We start from the raw sequence: 22,121 nt of genomic DNA, 5'->3' as shown, positions 1-22,121 counted from the left end.
CCGGCTTCCTCTCCCCTCGTGTGGGATGGCTGAGACGTGTGCCCTAAACCATTGCTTGTTGTCATGAGTAAACCCCAGTTGCCAAGGGGGTCCCTCACTTGACAACACCTCCTGTCTTGGCCACATGTCTCTTCCACCCCCCACCTGGGTTTGCTGAAATTACCACCCTAATAATAAACTTCCTGTACTTGTCTCGGGGAGTGCTTCTGGCTGACCCTGGACTTGGCCCGGAGTAGGAGCTAGATAAATATTTGCTGAACAGATGTGTTGAGCGATGGACTGAATGAATCTTTAGGTTGTGTCTATATGTCCGTAAGGAGACAAGTTCCTCGTAGGTATAGATCACCTCGTTCAGCCTGGTATCCCTGCTTAATAGTGTGTCTGACTCATCCCAACAGTTCAGTAAAGGTTGAAGTGAATTAAATGACCTGAAAACAGCAGTTGGTGGGGAACAAAAGGGGCCACGTAATGACTGTGGGTTTTAATGAGGTGGAGGTAAGATTTCTTTGGGCAGTGAAACAAAGAGCTTTAAAAGGAAGGAAGAGTGGTGATAGCATGTACTCTCTAAAAATAAAAATAACTTCCTTATGAGAAAGTGGTGGGGGTAGGGTGGAGGGAAACCAGGGAAAACCTGGAACATCCCTGAGACGAGAGCCAGATCGTGTTTCAAATGACACATCTTCACAGCGCAGCAAGGTAATGCTGAGCTGTCCTTGCCTTATCCATTTACATTGTTTATTCTCTCGCCTCCTTTCTGACAACTTGCAGAGTGTCCCTGCCAGCCACTGTCGCGCGGTCCTGTGAGAATACAGGGGTTCTAAATGCTGCCAGGAGTGCGGTTCTTGCTGGCGTCATGCCATCATGTCCTGTGATTTTCTTACTTCTTTTTTTAAAAAAATATTTTATTTATTTATTTGACAGGCAGAGATCACAAGTAGGCAGAGAGCAAGTAGAGGCAGAGGGGAAAGCAGGCTCCCTGCTAAGCAGAGAGCCCAATGCGGGGCTCGATCCCAGGACCCCGAGATCATGACCTGAGCTGAAGGCAGAGGCTTAGTCCACTGATTTTCTTATTTCTTCCGCTTGCTCTGTACATGAAGGTTTTTTCCTAGTGCACTAGAAACTGGTTTGCTTTTGAAGCTTTCTCTTGTGAAGCAGGGGTTGTGTGTGCGCGTGCACACGTGTGTGTGTGTGCGTGCGTGTGCAGGCACAGGGGTCGGGAGGACAGTGACCCCTCATGCATCAGTTCCTCGTTAGCGTGGAGACTTGCAGACTCAGATCTGTTGCAGGGATCCATATGACAAGAAATCTTTCGTTTATTTATTTACCTAATTTAATAAAAAAAGATTGATTGGAGAGAGAGAGCAGAGCGGGGAGGGACAGAGGAAGACGAAGAGAGAAACTCTAAGCAGACTCAGAGCAGAGTGTGGAACCTGATGCAGGGCTCTGTCTCCCAACCCTAAGATCACAACCTGAGCCGAAACCAAGAGTTGGGGGCTTCACCAACTGTGTCTCCCCAGTGTCCTCTAAATTTTTTTTTTTTTTAAGTAATCTCTACACCCAGTGTGGGGCTCAAACTCACAACTCTGAGATCAAGAGCCACGTACTCTACTGACTGAACCAATCAGGTGCCATGAGAAATTTTTCATTTAAATGAGGTAAGACATGTGAAAGGTCTCAGCAAAGTACCGAAAACACAACAGGTGCTCCATAAAAATTCTCTACCAGATTCCATTCTGAGTGTCTGCATTGTGGATTGTCTGTATATTTTCTATTTCCCTCTATGGGTATGAAGGATTGAGGATGGTTCTTAATTTTTAGAGCTCTACTTTCTAAGAGTGATTTGCTTCTTTCTAAAGCTATTTCTCAGTATTACAGAGTACATTTCTTTGCTGTTGTACGTACAATGTGAAAGTCCAGTTTTGTAGAATTAATTTAATCTGATACATGAGTTAGAAAAGAAGAGGCCCAGTTCTTTGAGAAAAGTCCCATTTTTCTGGGGCACTTGGGTGGCTCATTCATTAAGTGTCTGCCTTTGGCTCAGGTCATAGTCCCAGGGTCCTGGGTTCGAGCACCATGTCAGACTCCCTGCTCGGCAGGAAGCCTGCTTTTCCCTCTTCCATTCCCCCTGCTTGGGTTTCTTCTCTCTCTGTCTCTCTCTGTCAAATAAATAAATAAATAATCTTTTTTTTTTTTTAAATTTTTTTTAAGATTTCATTAATTTATTTGACAGAGATCACAAGCAGGCAGAGAGAGAGGAGAAAGGTCCCCCGCGGAGCAGAGAGCCTGATGTGGGACTCAATCCCAGAACCCTGAGACCATGACCTGAGCAAAGGTAGAGGCTTTAACCAACTGAACCACCCAGGCACCTCCAATAAATAAAAAATCTTAAAAAAAAAAAAAAAAAGTCCCATTTTTCTATCTTGTTTTTAATGTAGTAAAATATTTCCAAATATAAGTAACACTCCAAAATGACATGAGAATATAATGAACCATGAAAGTAGATTATTCTTTTTAGAAGTAATACAGAGAAAATATTGTTGTGGCTTTAAATGGTTGATTTCGACTGGGTTGGCCATTGGTCACTGTACTAATTAGTTTATGGTCTGATATTTTTCATTGTCTTACTGACCTGTTTTGGAACAGAGTGATATAGTTAAAAAAAAAAAAAAAAAGAGTGGTTTGAGGCAAAATAGTACATTTCAAGCCCAGTGTAGGAGTCTGGGAGACCCCAAATAATATTCCAGAAGTAGCTATGCTCCCTTCCTCTTACCCTGTTCCCCATGACAAGGTGATGCCCACTGGGCACTTAGTCACATGAAATCCCTTGTTCTCTGAGGGCACGAGCCTCTCTGCTGAGCGCTTTCCCTACAAGCAACTGCAGCCAAGCAGAGCCCTGCCCGCCCGCTTGGCCTGCATCAGCTCTTCACTCCCTTGGCTTAAGGCCTATAGACGGCAGTGAAAATGTTAAGGACTTCAGGAAAGGTGACACATTTAAGCCGCATCCCGTATTAAGTTTACCAGGTCCTTTCCTGAGAGCAGATACGGATGGGACGAGGGGGAGCCATTACTAAGTGGCTTAAGGTCTCAGAACTCAGCAGCGGGTTTGCCAAGAGCCAGCCTCACACCCAAGTCGTTCTTGGCCGTGGCCATGTGGATCTGCAGTTCGTGTGGGTGCCACGGAAGAGTGGCCGCCTTTGGTCCCCTACTTTTAGAAGTGGTGATTTCCCTAGGAGTAGGTGGCAAAGAGAACGGGGATGAACGGGGCAGGCGAAGATACCCACGGATGCCGGCACTGTGAACATGGGTAGAGGAGGACTGTGCAGATCTGTTCCTGGGCCTCGCCCGGCCTTCAGCTCAGAGCTGGAAGCCGGCACGGTCAGAACCCACACCTGTCTGCTTGGTGTAGAGCCTCTTCGGCCCCTCTTTAACCCATGCCATTCTTCATTTATTGAAGGCTTCAGTTGGAATGAGCCAGGCCCAAAGATTTACCTTTGGAGGAGAGAGATGAAGTTCTGGTAAGATTTCCTAGGTGTCTGTGAACCTGCTTGGGGCTGAGCTGTCTCCGTCCACCTGTGGCTGGTATTTCCCGAAGCGACTGAATTCTTCTCTTCCCATTTAGAAGTTTAACTGTTCGTCTGGGGCCTCATGTTGGGATTTGAAAGCCACACATTTCTGCTGCTTCTCATTTCTCTAGGTCACTTTTCTGTTGCAAAGCCATCTTTCTCATCAGGTGGTGCAAGCCTCCCCAAGCTCTTCCCCCCATTCCCCTCCCCTGCTCGGTGGAGTGTGTGTGCCGTGGCGACGCCAGCCCCCCACATGTGGACGGCTCTGGAGAGTTTTCAGAGCAGATTTGCATATATCCCTGCATCCCTTGATGTCGTCCTGGGCTGTTGCTTCTGCCCTGAGTGTTTACTCACCGTTCTCACCCACTGGACTACTTTTCTTTCTTTCTCTGCCTATCAGTTTTGAGGATGCTAATACAGGGTTTGCTTTTTTCTCCTTTTATATTTTTTTCCCCGGGGGCTGTCATTGGCAAAGGAACAAAGCCCGTACACATGATGCTGTTTTCCGATGGCAAAGTGAAGATGACCTCAATGCTTTCTATAAGTCATCCCTGAGAGTTACGTTCCAGTCCCTCAGGTGCACACTGTCCGCAGAAGTTCTGGAAACGGCGTATCTTAATGATGACACCTGCCCCCTTGGGTTGAATTGACCGGAACATCTAGAATGGGAGGAAAGTGTGCAAGTTACATCCATAGAGTAGTTTTGTGATTTTGGTTTCTTTCTTTGCTTCCTTTTGTTTTGTTTTGCTTCGTGTTTTTGTATGGACATGATTCATCCCCCCAACCCATGGAGAAATAGTAACTTTTCCTCTGTATTTTTGTGTTCTCGGAATTTGGTTGCGTAGCCCATTGCTTATGGAATAGAAGACGCTGAGCTTAAAGCCTATCTATAAGATGGTTCTGACACGGTTTAAAAGGTTTTCTTTAAACCTTTTAAAGACTTTTAAACCTTTTAAACCTTTTAAAGACTTTTAAACCTTTTAAACCTCTTTAAAGACTCCTTTAAGGTTCCCTGAGTCCAGCCAAATCATCCCCTGAACTCACTTCTCATTACCCTTCCCATCCCATTTCTGGTCTCCATGGTTCCAGATCTGTCTCCCTGTGGCTTCTAGACAGTTCAGCAAACATCAGGTGCCTGTCGTGCCCCAGGCACTGTTCTGGGGGCTGGAGACGCAGGAGTGAACTGACAGAGAAAATCATACTCATGGATAGCTGTGTCTCTTGGGGTCAGAAGACAAGCCAAGTAAGTCTTCTGCATGGAAGCCCTACAAACACTTAGAGACTGAACTCCCCGGTCCTCCAGGTCTTCACTTCAAGCTCATGCTCCCAGTTTACCAGTGAAATACAGCTCAGGCCTTTCGCCACAGGGGCCGGTTATCTTTGGATGCATTCTACTTTTGATTGATACCAAATTGATTTTTAATAGATTGATTTTTTTTTTTATTGGAAGATTTTTGTTGTAGTTATAAAGGCAAATGCACTCGGAGATGTTTTAGAAACTACAGATAAGTATAAAACAGGAAATCACCTATTATCCCATTACCCTTTGTTAAGATATTGGTCTGTTTCCTTTTAGTCTTTTCTAACTTATATTTGTCATTTTGTGGGTTTTTTTTTTTCTACTTATCATTGGCATTTTTGCACTCATTATATTCATAGAAATCATTCAAGTGGTTACATAATTTTCCAGACCAATTTTTATCCTTTTTTTTTAAAGTAGAATCTCTGTGCCCAGCGTGGGGCTGGTACTCAGGACCCCAGGATCAAGAATCTCCTGCTCTACTGACTGAGCTAGCCAGGCGCCCCTCCAGACAGACTTTTAAAGGTTAAGTCCTAAAAGACTAGTAAGGAGCCCTTAAGTGAGCTGCACTGCTTCCTTTTCCTGACGTCTCCAGCCTCCTGACTCCACTACCCTCTGAGTAATACTCAGGCTCCGTGGAAGGAAGGTGCGGGACTCTATTACCTATTTCCTGTGGATTCTTCTGACTTGGATTATTGTCGATACGCTGCTTTTCCTTCTTCCCCCTGTTCATTCTTTTGTGTTTCCTCATGATCGTGCTCTGCCCGTCTGTGGGGAGTGTGGCATTGACCGTGGCTTTCTCGTTACAGCAAGATTTCCAGGGCCACCTTCAAGGCTGTCTTCTGCTGGGTTCAGTCTTGACGAGTCGGCTGGAAGCAGTTCTCCTGGCGGGACTGGCCAGTGGCCAGCACGGAGCTCACTCTTGTCCTTCGATTGCAGGCCTGCAGCTGAACCAGAAGGCGCTCACCACCTTCCCCGATGTGGTGCTCGTGCGGGTGCCCACCCCCTCAGTGCAGTCGGACAGTGACATCACGGTCCTGCGCCACCTGGAGAAGCTGGGCTGCCGCCTGGTCAACCGCCCGCAGAGCATTTTGAACTGCGTCAACAAGTTCTGGACGTTCCAGGAGCTGGCTGGCCACGGGGTTCCCATGCCAGACACCTTCTCATACGGTGCGTGTCCTTGGGATTGGAACGGACCTTCCCAAACCATCCTGTCTCTCTTGCTTTTCTCTCCCCAAAAGCCCTCTAGGGTATTGTTGATTTGCAGCAGGAATTGGCTCATCTCGGGATTCAGCGTCTCAAGTCCTTAACATGGTCATTCCCTCTGTCTTTAACTCACCGAGGCTCTGTGTGTGGGGTACGCACCATGTGCCCGGTGCCATGCGAGGTGCTGGGCTAGGGCGGTAAGTGACAGTGTCCTGCCCTGGAGGCACTCCCCACTCATCAGAGCCCGGGGTTGGGGGTGGTCAGTGAACAAACAGGCAGTGTCAGGGCAGTAAGTGCCATGATGCGTTAGTGCAAGGTGTTATGGGATATATGGACCGTATACACCATATATACAGTATATATCCTGCATATACGTATGTGTGGGATGTATGCAGCTTCGGAGACATCGAGGGAGGCTTCCTCAGAGAGAATAGCAAAGCTCAGCTGAAGTTATCCCGGGGAAGCAGTGGGGACAGGGGGGTAACCCAAGCAGAGAGCGGAATGTAGATCAACCTAGAGTCAAGTGAGAACGTGACTGATGGGTGGTATTTTTTTTTTTTTAAAGATTTTACTTATTTATTTGACAGACAGAGATCACAAGCAGGCAGAGAGGCAGGCAGAGAGAGGAAGAAACAGGCTCCCTGGTGAGCAGAGAACCCGATGCGGGGCTCGATCCCAGGACTCTGAGATCATGACCTGAGCTGAAGGCAGAGGCTTTAACCCACTGAGCCACCCAGGCACCCCAGATGGGTGGTATTTTGAGTAGTTTGTAGACAGATGGGAGGTGGAGCCGAGATGTAAGAGGAGCTTATATGGTGCGTGAAGTAGATAGGGCAAATCCAGAGACTTCAGGGTCGTGGCCTGATCAGAGTGCAGGATATCGCTTTGGCTGCCCAACGAGGAAGGAATCAGATGGGGCGGAGTGGAGACAAGGTATGTGGCGGCAGGCTTTTTAAGCTGTCCAAGTGAGCCATGACAGTCTTAACTGGGGGGGTGGGGGTGTGCATAGTCAGGATGAAGATAAGTGAAGAGATCCAGGAATTACAAAGGAGATCGCAGTAACAGGATGTGAAGACTGGCTGGATCTGAGGGTGTAGAAGGAATCCAGAGTGACTCCGGTTTCTGGTTTGGGCAGCCAGAGGGGAAAGCAGTCAGTCACTGAGAACAGAGACACGGGAGAGGAGAAGCAGGTTGGTGGGCAGGGCATGAGGGGTTATCCGGCAGAGATGATTTCAGTTTGGGGCACGTTTTTTTTGAGGCATCTATAGGATAAGCAAGTAAGACTGTTCCTTAGGCAGCGGATGAGTGGATCTGGAGCTCCTGAGAGAGGGGTGGCCTAGGGAAGTGGTTTTGGAAACGTTCATGACGTTAAGTGAAGTCGTCGAGAACAGATGAGATTGCTCAGGAGAATATATAGAATGAAGAGAGGGCTGAACTGGACACCTTTTCAGGGCGAGTTTTATGTACATTTTACCACAGTAAAAACGAAAACTCAGTGAGAGGGTTCAAGAGGGAACCCTGGAGAGAGTGGGTCAAGGAAGAGGAAGGTATACAGGAAACCAAGCAGGAGCAGTTGGAGAGGTGAAGAGGGAAAGGAGAGACGACAGATGCCAATGGAAAGAACATTCCAGGGAGGATGGTATAATTCAAAGTGTTGTCTGGTTCTGAAAGGACAAGGAACATAAGTGTTGGGATGTGTGTTGGATTTAGCCACAGGGACTCGGCGAATACAGCTGCGGTTTAGTGATGGGGAGATGGCCCAGACTGTCAAGGGCGAGGGAATGAATGAGAAGTGAGAAAATGCAAACCTGTTTGAGTAGCTTGATGGTAGGGATACCGCTTGTGGTTAAGGGATGAGGCAGGGGCAAGGAATAGGGATTTTGTTTGTTGACGATGGGAGAGAACGGGGCATGTTTAAAATGGCCATGGTGGGGCACTTAGGTGGCTTGAGTCGTTCAGCATCTGCTTTCGGTTCAGGTCATGATCTCGCAGTCCTGGGATCAGCCCCGCATCAGGCTCCTTGCTCAGCGGGGAGCCTGCTTCTCCCTCTCCCACTCCCCCTGCTTGTGTTCCCTCTCTTGTTGTGTCTCTATTTGTCAAATAAATAAATAAAATCTTTAAAATAGATAGGTAGATAGATAATCGCTTTTCAGCCTTTTGGCTAAGATCAAGTGTAGATAGGCAATTAAAATGGTGATGGAGGGGTGCTGGATGACACAGTCCATTAAGCATCTGACTCTTGGTTTCAGCTCAGGTCATGATCTCAGGGTCATGAGATCGAGCCCCATGTCAGGCTCCATTCTCAGTGCATAGTCTGGTTGAGCCTCTCTCCCTCTGCCCCTCCTGCTCATGCTCTCTCTCATAAATACATCTTTAAAAATAAATAAAATGGTGATGAAACTGGGAACTGGGAGGTTGAAGACCCATCAGAGAGAGCACACTTAATGATGCAAGATCCCCAGGGAGATGAGAGGAAAAGGGGTTTAGGGCACAGGTGCAGGGACAACCTAGGATAAGAAAGACCCCTCCTTCACTTTTATAGGGAAGGGAAAAAGGATAGCTGGAGATCAGGAAGCTGGGAGTGCCCTTTTCCTTGTTAAAGATTTATTTATGGGGCACCTGGGCGGCTCAGGTGGTTAAGTGTCTGTCTTCAGTTCAGGTCATGATTCCAGGGTCCTGGGATTGAGCCCTGCTTCGGGCTCTCTGCCTGGCGGGAGGCCTGCTGCTTCCTCTCCCACACCCCCTGCTTGTGTTCCCTCTCTCGCTGCCTCACTATGTCAAATAAATAATAAGATCTTCAAAATATATATAACTATTTATTTATTTATTTGAGAGAGAGTAGGGGGAGGGGCAGAGGGAGAGCATCTCCAGCAGCCTCCCTGCTGAGCGTGAGTGCAAGATCTCAGGGCCCATGACATCCGGGCCTGAGACACTTAGCTGACCGAACCACCCAGGCACCCCAGGAGCTCCCTTCTGATCATGTGTACTCTTTGTGCAGATGCCCCTGATGATGGACACAGCCTCATTGTGGTTGAGTGTCCGTCATTAACACTTTGCTGAACCGCAGCCATTTTACTGGGGAAAATTCCTGCCCTGCCTGTAGGGCTGGTAGGAGGCTTACATGAGCTAGAGCAGGTGAGGACTTTGCCACAGTCACGTACTTGATCTGTGTTGTTTTCCTTATCTACTCCCACGGATGTTACAGGTGCAAAATCCATGTCTGCCAGATGGCACGGGTCTGAGTTGCTTTAATCAGAGGAACCTGAGGCCCTCAAAGAGTTCGCACAGAGAGGCCGCGCCGGGCGGACATCAGCCTGACCTTCCCTGACTTTCACCTTCTCTTGGCAGGTGGGCACGAAGACTTTTCAAAGATGATCGATGAAGCTGAGCCCCTGGGCTACCCAGTCGTGGTGAAGAGCACTCGAGGACACCGGGGTCAGTGCCGCGCCTCCTGGCTTCCCTTGGGGCCGCTCCCCTGCTGGCCTCATCAGGCATGGCCCAGCGCTGCTTAGAGAAGTGGAGCGTCTCCTCGCGGGGCTTGCGGTGTTGTCTGTCCCCCGTTCCCTCCTCACTGCCCCCACTGTCCTTGCTACCTCAGACCCTTTTCGTTTACTCCCTGGACTCCTGACTTGACTCTGAGTGGTCTCCCTAGCCCCTGCCAGTGCGACCTCTTTTCTTAGGGAGTCATTTCTCTGAGACATCTGTCCTCCTCACTCCCTCACTAAAAAGCCCTTCCAAGAGCCTTGTTGCCTCTTAGACAAGGTCCGTGTTCCTCGCCATTGCCCTGAGGCCCGGTAGCTTCATCCTTCCTTTGCAGCCTTCTCTGGCCACGTGCACTCTCCGTCGTCCACTGTCGGCTACTTCACTAGCTAGACCACGTATTGTCTTTAAACCTCTGCCCTCTTCCCTTTGCTGGCAGTGCCGTCTTCCTGTGGCCTCTGGTGAACCTCTGCTCCCCCATGAGGGCCTGCTGGCCTCCCCCTCCGCTGTTGTTTCTTTCCGCTCCACGTGCCTGGTCCTCCTCCCTCCCCACCGGCTCTGCCTTTGTGTTTCCGTGGTGCTCGGTCCACGGCTCTAGCACAGCACTGCCCGTTATGACAGTTACAAGTGCATGCGCGTCTCCCCCTGGCTGGCAGGGCGCTGCTCAGGGGCGGGAATCCGGTCCGGGGCCTCTTGGTCCCGGGGACCCGCTGCAGAACTTGGTGCGGAGCAGGGACTGGTGATGGAGAGGAGCTCGCATGCAGTAGGAAGCTCTCCCGCAGCCTGGGGGCAGGTCCCCCGCCAGCCCGATGCGACTTCCACGCTCAGGGTGTCTGCAGTGAGGGGAGGCCCCCAAAACAGACCCGTGCTGAGCAGTTCCTGTGCCGTAGGGACAGGGCAGTGAGATGAACTAGACCTGGTCCCTGCTCTCAGAGAGCTGCAAGCGTGCAGGGAGTAGAGACGGTCGCGTCACAGGGTGATCACCCCCCTGGCAGGCTGGTCCAGCACCTGCTTGCACTGGACAGAGGCCACGGGGCAGGGAAGGCCTCCCTGGAGGAGGAGGAGACTGAAGTTGGAGAGTGGAATTCAAACTGGAGGAAGTGAGTAAGCGAGCATATGGAGGCAGGTGGGAGCCAAAGGGTCCCGTTGAGGAGAGAGGAATGAGTTTGGGGGCAAGGGGGGGCCCTTAATGCTATTCGGTAGATATGCTACAGTGCTGAAGTTCAATGTCTAATTTTTTTTTTATTGTGCTAAAGTATACATAATTGAGAATTCAACTAATATTTATTGAGTGCCCACAGAGTGCCGGGCACTGTTGTAGGCCCTGGGGATACAGAAAGGAACAAAATAAAAACTGTCCTCAAGGAGCTCCCATTGTGGAAGGGTAAAACAGACAATAAATGGAAATTAAATAAAATACGTGGTATTTTCAAACATTAAAAATTGAGCTGTAGGGGCGCCTGGGTGTCTCAGTCAGTTAAGCATCTGACTTTTGATTTCGGCTCAGGTCATGATCTCAGGGTCATGACATTGAGTCCTGCGTCAGGCTCGGTGCTGAGTGTGGAGCCTGCTTAAGATTCTCTCTTTCCTTCTCTCCCTCTGCCCCTCCCACTCCCACTTGCTTGCTCTCTCTCTCTCTCAAAATAGAAAAATAAAAAAAAAAATTAAAAATTGTGATGTAAGTCACATAACAAACAGTTCACCATTTTTAAGTGTACAGTTTAGTGGATTTTAGTATATTCACTATCGTGTCCAATCGTAGCCATTATCTAATTTCAGAATATTTTCATCCCCCCCCAAAAACCCCTGTACCTAATAGGGGCCAGTCGCACTTGCCTCCCCTGGACCCTGGCAACCACCCATCTACTTTGTGTTTCTATGGATTTGCCTATTTTGAACATTTCTTATCAGAGAATCGTCCAGTATGTGACCTTTTGTGTCTGGCTTCTTCTACTTAGCGTGATGTTTTCATGGGCCGTCCATGTCGTGGTGTGGATCAGTTCGGCATTCCTTCTTATCCCTCCGTAATAACCTGTTGTATGGCTTGCCCACATTTTGTTTATCTGCTCGTTAGCTGGTGGACATCTGAGTTTTTTCCATTGTGGCTTTATCAATAATGCTGCTGTAAACATATGTTTTCCTTTCTCTCGGGTATCTACCTAAGCCTGGAATTGTGGGGTCCGACGGTAACCCTATGTTTAACCTCAGAGGAGCTGCCGGCACTGTTTTCTACAATGGTTATGTCATTTTACGGGCCCACCAGCAATATATGAGGGTTCTGATTTCTCATCATTCTTAGTAATCCTTGTTTTATTCATTCACTTCTTTATTTATGATTGGGGTTTTTTTGGAGTACTAAATAAAACTTTTTTTTTTTTTTAAGATTTTATTTATTTATTTGAGACACATAGAGCACAAATAGGGAGGCGGAGCAGAGGGAAAGGGAGAAGTAGGCTCCCTGCTGAGCAAGGAGCCTGATGCAGGGCTCACTCCCAGGACCCTGAGGTCATGACCTGAGCTAAAGGCAGTCACTTAAGTGACTGAGCCACCTAGGGCGCCCCTAAATAAAACTTTTTGACTGTATATATTTGAACATTTATAGCCTGAAAAGTGGGCAGGCCTAACTCTTAGAATATACATATACGAATGTCCTCTTTGCCTTGACAAATTAAGCAAATAGTCACCATACTTCTACCATAAAAGCAAGCCACAAGCCAAAATACATGTTTCCCAAGCATTAGTAATATAGGGGCTCACTTCATTTGTTGATTTTTAAATGAATTCTTAAAATCTTTTTTGAGATCTGATTGGTTACAGTATAATGACTGAATGTATACATTGAAGAATGGTCAGCACAGTAAGTCTAGGTAACATCCATCACGTACAGAATCTTTTTCTTATGATGAGAATTTTTAGCAACTTGCACATTTGTGTTTTGTTTTAATTCTCACCATCCCAGTGAGTGGAAGGAGGCATCTAACTGTGGTTTTGCTTTCTATTTCCCTAATGACTAGTGATGTCGAGCATCTTTTCATGTGGTTATTAGGCATTTGTAGATCTTTGGACAACTGTGTATTCAGATCCTTTGCCCACTTTTCAGTTGGGTTATTGGTGTTTTGATTGCTGAGGTTTGTTTTTCTGTTTAAAGTTTATTTATTTATTGGGGGGGAGGGGCAGAGGGAGAGAGAGAGTGGATTCCACGCTGAGTGCAGAGCCCGCTCAGGGCTCAGTCTCATAACCCTGAGATCAGAGTCTGAGCCAAAGCCTGGAAGAGCTGGATGGTCAACCAACTGCACCACCCAGGGGCCCCTTTTTTATTGCTGAGTTTTTTTTTTTTTTTTAAAGATTTTATTTATTTATTTGACAGAGAGATCACAAGTAGGCAGAGCAGCATCAGAGAGAGAGGTGGAAGCAGGCTCCCTGCTGAGCAGAGAGCCCAAGGCAGGGCTTGATCCCAGGACCCTGGGATCATGACCTGAGCCGAAGGCAGAGGCTTAACCCACTGAGCCACCAAGGCGCCCCTATTGCTGAGTTTTTAAGAGTTCATAACATAACGGACATAATTTGAACATGTTTCTTCCCCACCCTGTGTTGTCTTTTTACTTTCTTGATAGTGTCCTTGGATGTAGAGAAGGTTTTGATTTCAATGGAGTTCAGTTCATCTGTATTTTTCCGGTGGCTTGTGCGTTTAGTTGTCATTTTGTGGCTACCTAATCCAAGGTCACACAGATTGATACTTAGGTTTCCTTGTGAGCGTTTTATAGTTTTAGCTCCTTCTTTGGGTCTTTGATCCCTTTGGAGCTAATTTTTTTATATGGCGTGAGGTAGGGGTCCAGCTTCCTTCGTTTACGTGTGGATATCCAGTTTTCCCGGTATTATTTGTTAAAGACAATTCTTTCCTTGATGGGATGCCTTTATAACTCTTGTCAAAGAGCCCCTGACCTCTGTGTGAGGCTCTGCTCTGGGCTCTCAGTTCTATTCCGTTGATCCATGTGTCTGCCCTCCTATGCCAGGCCACACTGTCTTCATGACTAACTTTGCAGTAAGTTTTGCAGTTGGGAAGTTGGACTCCCAACTTTGTCCTTTTACTCTTTTTTTCAAGATTGTGTTGGATATTTGGGATCCTTGCCTTTCCGTATGAATTTTACAGTATAATGTAAAATCTGCTTGTCAACTTCTGCAAAAAAGGAAGTCAGACTTTTGGTGGGGACTGTGTCAGATCTGTAGATCAGTCGAAGTGTTGCTGTCTTAACAATATTAAGTCCTCTGGTCCCTGAACAAGGGGCTTCTTTCCATTTATTTAGCTCTTTAATTCTCTCAGAAATGTTTTTTGTTTTTTTCTTTTTTTTAAGAAGCAGCTTTTTTTTTTTTAAAGATTTTATTTATTTATTTATTTGACAGAGAGAGAGAGAGAGAGAAATCACAAGTAGGCAGAGAAGCAGGCAGAGAGAGAGGGGGAAGCAGGCTCCCCGCTGAGCAGAGAGCCCAATGTGGGGCTCCATTCCAGGACCCTGAGATCATGACCTGAGCCAAAGGCAGGCAGAGGCTTAACCCACTGAGCCACCCAGGTGCCCCATCTCAGAGATGTTTTATAGTTTTCAGTAATAAGTCTTGTTCTTCTTTGGTTAAATTTATTCCTAATGTTTTTGTTCCTTTTTGATACGCTGGTAAATGGGATTGTGTTCTTATTTCGTTTTCAGGTTATTCATTACTGGTGTAATATGTCGTATCTTAGGGAAAATGGACGGGGAGTAGACAAATGATAGCGGTAGTTAGACCCTAGTATATGGAAATAAATCTAAAGAAAGCAGTGGAATGGTAGAGCTCTGCCACTGAGAAAGCTACTAATCTTGTAGACTTTTATTTCGCTCTACTGTAAAACAAAAATAACTATCCTGTCCTAATGGCTTCTTAGGGCTAGTATGAGGTGTAAATGAAATAATGAAAAAACAATGTGTTTGGCCCAGGGTGGATGATTAATCTTGGTCCTCTTTCCCACCCTCCCCCCCCCTTTTCCTCTGTGCCTGAAAACTATAGCTCCTTTATTAATTTTTTAAAAGATTTTATTTATTTATTTGACACAGAGAGAGAGCACAAACAGGGGGAGCAGCAGGCTCCCAGCCTGAGGGAGAGAGGGAAGCAGGCTCCCAGCTGAGCAAGGAGCCTGGCGCAGGACTCAATCCCAGGACCCTGGGATTGTGACCTGAGCCGAAGGCAGCTGCCTAACCAGCTGAGCCACCCAGGCGTCCCACTAAAGCTCCTTTAGTAACTGCAGACTAAACCTGCCACCTGCCAGGAACCAAGGAACCAAGTCCCTGTATCAAGCCCCCATCTCTGTGAAAATCATACTTAATGTCCAGGGAACCCCCAGGGCCCATACTTGAATCCCAGCCATCTGTGGTCAGATGCCAGATCTCCTGGTGCCAAGTGTGCAGTGATGGAGACGTGTGTTAGAGGTTACTTCTCAGTCTTCTGTACCACTAGAGGCTGATACCCATCACTCTTGTTACTAAGACTTCAGAAGGGTCCCACTCCTTTTAGTGTGGTGACACAAATCTTAGGAAAACCTTCTCTTTGTTCCATAACAGGAAGGCACAGACTGGGTGTGCTCGTGTCGGATTTGCAGAGCAAACCTCTGAGGAAGTCCTGCTCCGATCTGTCAGCTAATATGCAAATGGGAAAGCAGATGTTAAGTAATGATAAAAGCACTGGTGATTCAAGCAGAAAAGAAAGGATTTGGAGTCAAGCAGGAATTCTATCTCCAGATAGCAATAGAAGTATAGATCATTCCATTTAGAATTAAAACAGGTATAGCCAGATAGTTTTCTTACACTTTAGAGGAGGAGGGAGTCTGTCGGGGGCTCCCTCTTTGAACCCCATAGTGTCGGCATAGATCTCTGTTAATGTTCTATCATGTTGTATTAGAGTTCCCTTTTGTGGGTCTCTCTCTGCCTAGCCTTAGAATTCCTCTAAGTGTGTTCAGTTAATTATGTTCTGTAAACATGGATTGACACCTCCTTTGTTCTTCAAGCCCGATGTGAGGTTTGGGGGATTAACAAAGTGGGTTAGAGACGGACTCTGCCTCATCAGCATCCTGGAGTGATAGGAGATGCTGACTGCTTTTGGAACTGAGCTGACTAGATCCTCAGGTTTTTATTTTGGCCTTGCCTCTGTGTTTCTGGAATAACCTCATTATTCCATCCTGGAAAAAAAAAGGGTTGTGGTGAGGGGAGAGAGGGACGTGAGTAAAACCAAGAGAAAACAAGGTTCCGTGGCCATTTGGTAAGAACCAAGAGTCTGGTCAGAGAAACAGAAGGGGCCGAGGAAAGGCAGGTTCAGAAAGAACCGACAGCTGTGTGGGACAGGGAGACGGGAGGGCAAGGACTTGCCTCAAAGGCTTCTCTGACTACTCCTCTTGCTCTTTATCTTTCTTTTTAAAGGAAAAGCTGTTTTTCTTGCCAGAGATAAACATCACCTCTCCGACATCTGCCATCTGATCCGCCATGATGTGCCCTACCTGTTCCAGAAGTATGTGAAGGAGTCACACGGCAAAGACATCCGGGTGGTGGTGGTAGGGGGCCGGGTGATAGGCTCCATGCTTCGCTGCTCCACTGATGGACGGATGCAGAGCAACTGCTCCCTCGGTAAGGGACAAAAGCTCTCAGTCCATTTCCTCACTACGATTTTTCCTTAGGGTATTTGCACCCGTTCGGCACATGTGGATCCAGCCCTCCTATCTTGACAAACCCTCTGCTAGGCTCCAGGATCACAGATAAGGATTAGAAACAAGCCCTGTCCTGTCACAGCAAGCAGCCCAGGAAGGGAACAGATGGGTGTAGGTGCTGTGACAGAGGTCAGGCCTAGGTATCAGGGCACTGAGATGGAACCCTCTCTGGTAGGGGTTGGAACTCAGCAGTTGGGTTTCACCCAGGGAGTGACATGAGGATCCATGTTCGAGAAAAACCGACACGTGGGTAGAGAAGGGACTGAAGGCAGAGACAAGGCAGAGGAGTTCGGAAGATTTTTACAGTTGCTCGGGCAGGAGGTAATGACCGTCTGCACTGAGGCAGTGGCAGAAGGCAGAGCGCATTCTGCTTTTGCGTTGTCATCGAGGATTGGGTTTTCCTTACATGTTTGATACAGTGAGAAAGCTGCAGTTTATGTTTGGATCAGAAGCATAACCCCGTCTCATGAACCTCTTGTTCACCTTGTTTTCTGTCGTGGTGAATGGAGACATTGCAGGAGGGATGTAAATTCTTGTCCCCATCACAGAAAGCTTCCGTCCTCCTCACTGAACGAATGTGTCTGTTGGTAATACGATAAAACACATGCCCAGGGTTAGATCCTAACTGGCCCTGTGGGTGTACCAAGGCTAGTGAGGAACAGAGGCTGAGACGCAGTTCGGTCCTTCCTTCTCGAATACCGGTCGAGAGCAGTCGCCACCAGTGGACTCCATGAGAGTGCACTTAACAGAGAGAGTCCCTGCCCTGGGACAGCTGCGGTCCCACAGAGGACAAGACCCGAAAGCAGGTCATTGCAAGACACCGTGATGTAGTGTCGTGATGGGGACAGATGCCACGCTCAGGCTGACACAGTGATGTCCTTTCCAACATCTCCTTTTCGTGTGTGGTACCACCCCATGGAACCTGGTGTTTTATGTTGTCTTTTTTAGTCACCATATGATATGCATTCTTTAACGAGGTAGGAACCAGATGGTTTTGCCATTTATCCTTGTTGCTTTTCCTGGTGAGCTAGTCTGAAACTCTTTTATAGCCTTTTCCTTATGCATTCGAACAGGTGGGGAAGGGACCTGTTAAGGTGAAGGCATTAGTTGTTGGACCTTAGAATATAGGTCTTAAGTCCTTCCAAGGAGACTATTGAACCTGAGGTTAGCTCTGTCGTAGGTGAGGGCAGTCAGACTCTCTGTCTTTGGCATAGGATTTTGTCTCACAAGCCTTTCCATCCCCCTCTTCCTAAAACATAATGTTAATTTTTTTTCAGATTTTTTTTTTTTAGAGGTGGTGGGGAGGGGCAGAGGGAGAGAGAGAGAGAGAGAGAATCCCAGGCAGATTCCATGCTGAGCGTGGAGCCCGACATGGGGCTCAGTCCCACGACCCAGAGATCCTGACCTGAGCTGAATTCAAGAGTCGGACGCTTTACTGACTGAACCAACCAGGCACCCCAACATAATGTTAATTTTGCTTTTTCTGTACAAAAGGAATCCATTTTCACATAGAAAATTTGGAGAACATGGCAAAGTCCAATGAAAAAAATACTTATCATTAATCCCACCCTTTAAAGACAGGCGTTGTTAACATTTGTGTATTGTTCTTTCCGGCAAGATCTTTTGCACAGTTGTGGTCATGCTGCAGAGTCTTAAATCCTTCCAAGTATTTTTCCATGGGATCACCAGTGCTCTACGAGCATTATTATTCATGATTGTAAAATATGCTGCTTTCCTCTGTTGCGAGAGATTTGTGGTTTTTCATTTACTTACCAACAAATGTTTAGTGAGTGCCTATTATGTCTTGGGATTTTGATTTTCCAGTATTTTAAATAACCCTGCCATCAACATCTTGGTGCATAAAGCTTTTTTCCATTACATAAGATTATTTCCTTAGTGGTAGGTCAGAGGAAATAAACATTTTAAAAACTCTTAGATAAGAAATGGCCCTATTGTCTTCCCAAAGGGCGTCCTGATTTCCAAGCAGATCTTCTGTGAGTAATAAGAATGGCTGTCTCCCTGCCCCCTCTCCATATGGCCCCGTCTCTTCTTTGAAGGGTCATCATGTCCCTGGTGTTTGACGTCACCATTATGTCACTGTGCATTCCCCACAGGCGGTGTGGGTGTCATGTGCCCGCTGACAGAGCAAGGCAAGCAGCTGGCTGTTCAGGTGTCCAACATCCTGGGCATGGACTTCTGTGGCATCGATCTCCTCATCATGGACGACGGCTCCTTTGTGGTGTGTGAGGCGAACGCCAATGTCGGCTTCCTAGCCTTCGACCAAGCGTGCAATTTAGATGTGGGTGGCATCATCGCAGACTACACCATGTCCTTGCTGCCCAATAGGCAGACTGGCAAGATGGCCGTCCTCCCAGGACTGTCCTGTCCCAGGGAGAAGAAAGAGCCAGATGGCTGCGCTTCAGCTCAGGGAGTTGCAGAGAGCGTCTACGCCATCAACAATGGGTCTACCTCTAGTGAGAGTGAGCCTGAACTGGGAGAGATCCGGGATTCCTCAGTGAGCACGACGGGGGCCCCGCCCCCCATGCTGCCCGAAGCCGGCTACAACATTAACAACAGGATTGCTTCCGAATTAAAACTTAAGTGAATTCCTGCTTTTTGGCAGCATTTAAACCAAATCCTACTGCTTCCCTATAGTTTTGAGTGAATAAAATCTGGACTAATGTGATTTCATTTGCACAGAAACTAGAAAATCCCATCTGGGCACTCAGCATTCTTTCTAACGATGATTTAAGCGAACGGCTTAGCTTTGTGGTTTTTACAGAGACTAAAAAAACACTCACCAAGAGCAACATCCCGAGCTGTCGGCTGGAGACCGAGGCCTGCCGCGAGCACTTGGATGCTACGGCTGCCTCCGAAGGCGCTGTGCTGCTGCCTCTGGCTGTTACCAGCAGAGCCCAGGAACTCGGAACGGGTCCCGGAAGCGCTGCACTCAGGAGCCATCACCCGGTGGAGGGGGGGTGCAGAAGAGACGCAACGCGACTGCGCTAACGAGCTCTTCACCAAGTGTGTGTGTGTGTGTGTGTGATGCTTGAAGAATACGCAGTTCAGTCTCTGCTCCCTGTCAAATCACCATCTTGGCCATATTTCTCTGACACTCAGGATATGGTGTTTTAGGGAGCTTCCTCATTAGCATTTTCAATGAAGCACTTTGTAGAAAGTTTGAGAATGAGCGTTATCTGACGTCACCGGTTGGCAGATCTCCTGCTGCAGAACTGGGGCTTTCTACAAATTGCTTTGCCACGCCGAACTTACAGACCCTGCTTCAACTAATGCCAGCCCAGCAGCCTCTTGCACCTTTGCTGCCTTTGGCCTCAGCTGGAAATGCACTTCAGTGAGCTAGTGGCCACACACTTTATTTCTTAAACGTGCACTAGAATCGAATGCCATGAACTTTCTTGTCAGTGGACTCTGTTCATTTGTCATCCAGAAGCCGGTGGGTTTTTAATCACAGAAAGCTACTGGAAGATAATCATTTCCCCCTTCTCTCCTAAACTTTGCGTACTGCTTAGCTCTAGAAGGTTTCCTTGAATGTATTGGTGTAGTGGGCCTGTTGGGTAGATAGAGCCATTGGAAACACACTCTAATCGCCTTGACATTCTAGTCCTGGCCAGGTCCCTGAGACCTGTCTTTACCCACTTTTTCCATACTGGGGAGACTCAGGAATTACTCACTGCACCTTCAGGGGGAGGGCGGTTGGATAACGTAGGCGGGACACCAAGTGCTTTTCATTTCAACTGTTTAAGCAGTAGATAATGATCCTTCCCTTGGGTGACATCGTGGAGATGGAGTTTTCCATTTCTGCCTATGTGAAGTATGAGAATGAACAAGACTCCCTTTTCAACCAAATACACTAAAATGTAAGCACTCAAGAGTTACCATAATCCTTGTCATTTCCTTAGGAGACTATACTCTTGAGCTGTGATGTTGCATGTGCCCAGGACAGATAGAAGTCCTCTTTGGAATTATCTCTGAGGTCTTGCAAGGCAAGAGGCCTCACAGCCTTATAATCAGACTTCAGTTCTCACACCAACCCTCCCCAGAGGTGGTCCCAAACTCTGTCATCCTTTTTATTTTTCAGACTTACCTTCTAATGCTCTTTGGCTATTAAAAAAAAAAAAAATCATCCCTCAAAAAATAAGTCTACCCATAAAGGATAACAATGAGAAAGCATACAAGTGGACAGTTTCCAAGGAAGGATCTAGAGATAGTCACGGACTAAATGTCCATCTTCCCCAGGTGACTAGTTTGAAGGCAGCAACACCCATTTGGGTGTATAAATTCCTGTATTTACTCTGCTGTAAGTATAAAATGTGTATAAAGTCAAAACTATTAACATTTTTTTTCACAACACATTTAAATAGAAATTGGCTTTTAAAATACTGTGGCTAAAAGCACATCTCACCAAGTAACACTTAGACAATTGAAAAACTTTCAGCTCCATGTCCTGGAGATCCCGCCCTACACAATTGTAGTTCAGATGCTCCAACATAGGGTGCATGCCACTCAGTTGTAACTCTAGTAATGTGTCTTGTACAGTTGACAAATAATAATACTTCACTTTTATGCAGGTTAAGACATTTATTTACCTTACCTCTACCACTCAGGGTGGGTTTAGAAGGATAGTTCTAGTTCTGTTCTTGTTGGAATTGTCCGAATACTTTCTGTGTAAACATCTGAACCAAGTGATGACCTTCTGGAAGCTGCATTCACTCATTCCCACTGTTCAGTGTAAGCCCAGTCTCCCCACTTGATCTAAAAGAACACTAGAAGGCCCTGTCCTGAATGGAGCACCAAGAGGGTGCTTCCGGATTGACTTGTCAAAGGGGGCCCATTTTCCAGCTGCTAGTGACATCTATAGTCATTGGCACCATTGCTTGAAATCTAGCCCAGCCCGGAAGCAGAGATAGCTAGATCACACCTGGATCACAGCTCCTGCTTCCCTACACACCCGCCTCCCCCTGGATTTCCCAGACCGGCCATGGGCCCTGTGAGCCTTGGTCATGGGTCTAGGCCACACTCATTCCAGCTGTCTGCAAGGCCTGCTGCTGGAAGGAACATGGGACACAGAGCCAGTTCCTGGTTCTGGCTCTCCCCTTAAAGAGCTGACAACCTTGCACAATCCGGGAGGCTCTGCCTCCCATTTTCCCCCTTCTATTAGGGGAGATGGCTGTTTACCTCTTGAGGGTGCTTTGAGCTTGAAGTGAGTTGATCAGTGAGACTGTGCACCTTGCGGGAGGTAGTAGAAGAACACCTCCCACATCTGGTTTTGTAATTTTCTCATCATCCCTCTTCTGAGGGAGTCAAGGGCCATGAGTTCTTGGCATCAGCACAGTAAACAGTGGTAGGGGAGCCTGAAAAAAGGATGCAGCTTCTCAGAGAGCTTTACCACCTGGAAGGAGTAAGGCTCTCAGTGTATCCACATAGCCTTCTGGATGTATCTGAACCTGAACCTGAAACTCCTGACTCTCCTATACCAACTAACAGTCTTCCTTAATGTAACATAAATTGCAGTGTCTGTATACAGTCTTCCCATTACCTGATAGTAGCATCTTGAAACTGGTCAAAACTTGAATGCCAATAGCTCCATCACTCAGAATATATATGATTCTGCACTTGGGAAAAACGTCTTCATGCTATCTGATTGCTGCGGGGTACGGTTTTTCGAGAATGTGGGTCTGGGGCTTTAGGTCTTCAAAACCTGATAAAACAGTGAAAGTGGATTATAAGCTCTTAACCACCACCATGGTAGACTCCTTGCTCCCAGCTAACGGGAGTCGGTGACAACTGCAGATAGGGCGAGGAGGAAAGGGAAGGAGACAGGTCTTGG

General features: G+C 47.2%; 1 protein-coding gene across 2 annotated transcripts in view; it reads left to right on the top strand.

The window, feature by feature from the left end:
* Positions 1–21,920, top strand: part of RIMKLA (ribosomal modification protein rimK like family member A) — a 32,616-nt gene extending 10,696 nt beyond the window's left edge. The window contains exons 2-6 of one of the 2 annotated variants that reach the window (XM_047727293.1): positions 5,281–5,388; positions 5,803–6,033; positions 9,418–9,504; positions 15,990–16,193; positions 18,388–21,920. In XM_047727293.1, coding sequence (XP_047583249.1) covers positions 5,281–5,388; positions 5,803–6,033; positions 9,418–9,504; positions 15,990–16,193; positions 18,388–18,878 — 1,121 coding nt within the window. In that variant the 3' untranslated portion in view covers positions 18,879–21,920. The remainder of the gene's footprint in view (positions 1–5,280; positions 5,389–5,802; positions 6,034–9,417; positions 9,505–15,989; positions 16,194–18,387) is intronic. The other variant, XM_047727295.1, reaches the window with a different exon arrangement.
* The last annotated feature ends 201 nt before the right edge of the window (positions 21,921–22,121 follow it).

Source organism: Lutra lutra, chromosome 4 (assembly GCF_902655055.1).
Source record: "Lutra lutra chromosome 4, mLutLut1.2, whole genome shotgun sequence".
Taxonomy (NCBI): Eukaryota; Metazoa; Chordata; class Mammalia; order Carnivora; family Mustelidae; genus Lutra; species Lutra lutra.
This window is presented reverse-complemented; position numbering and strand designations above follow the sequence as displayed.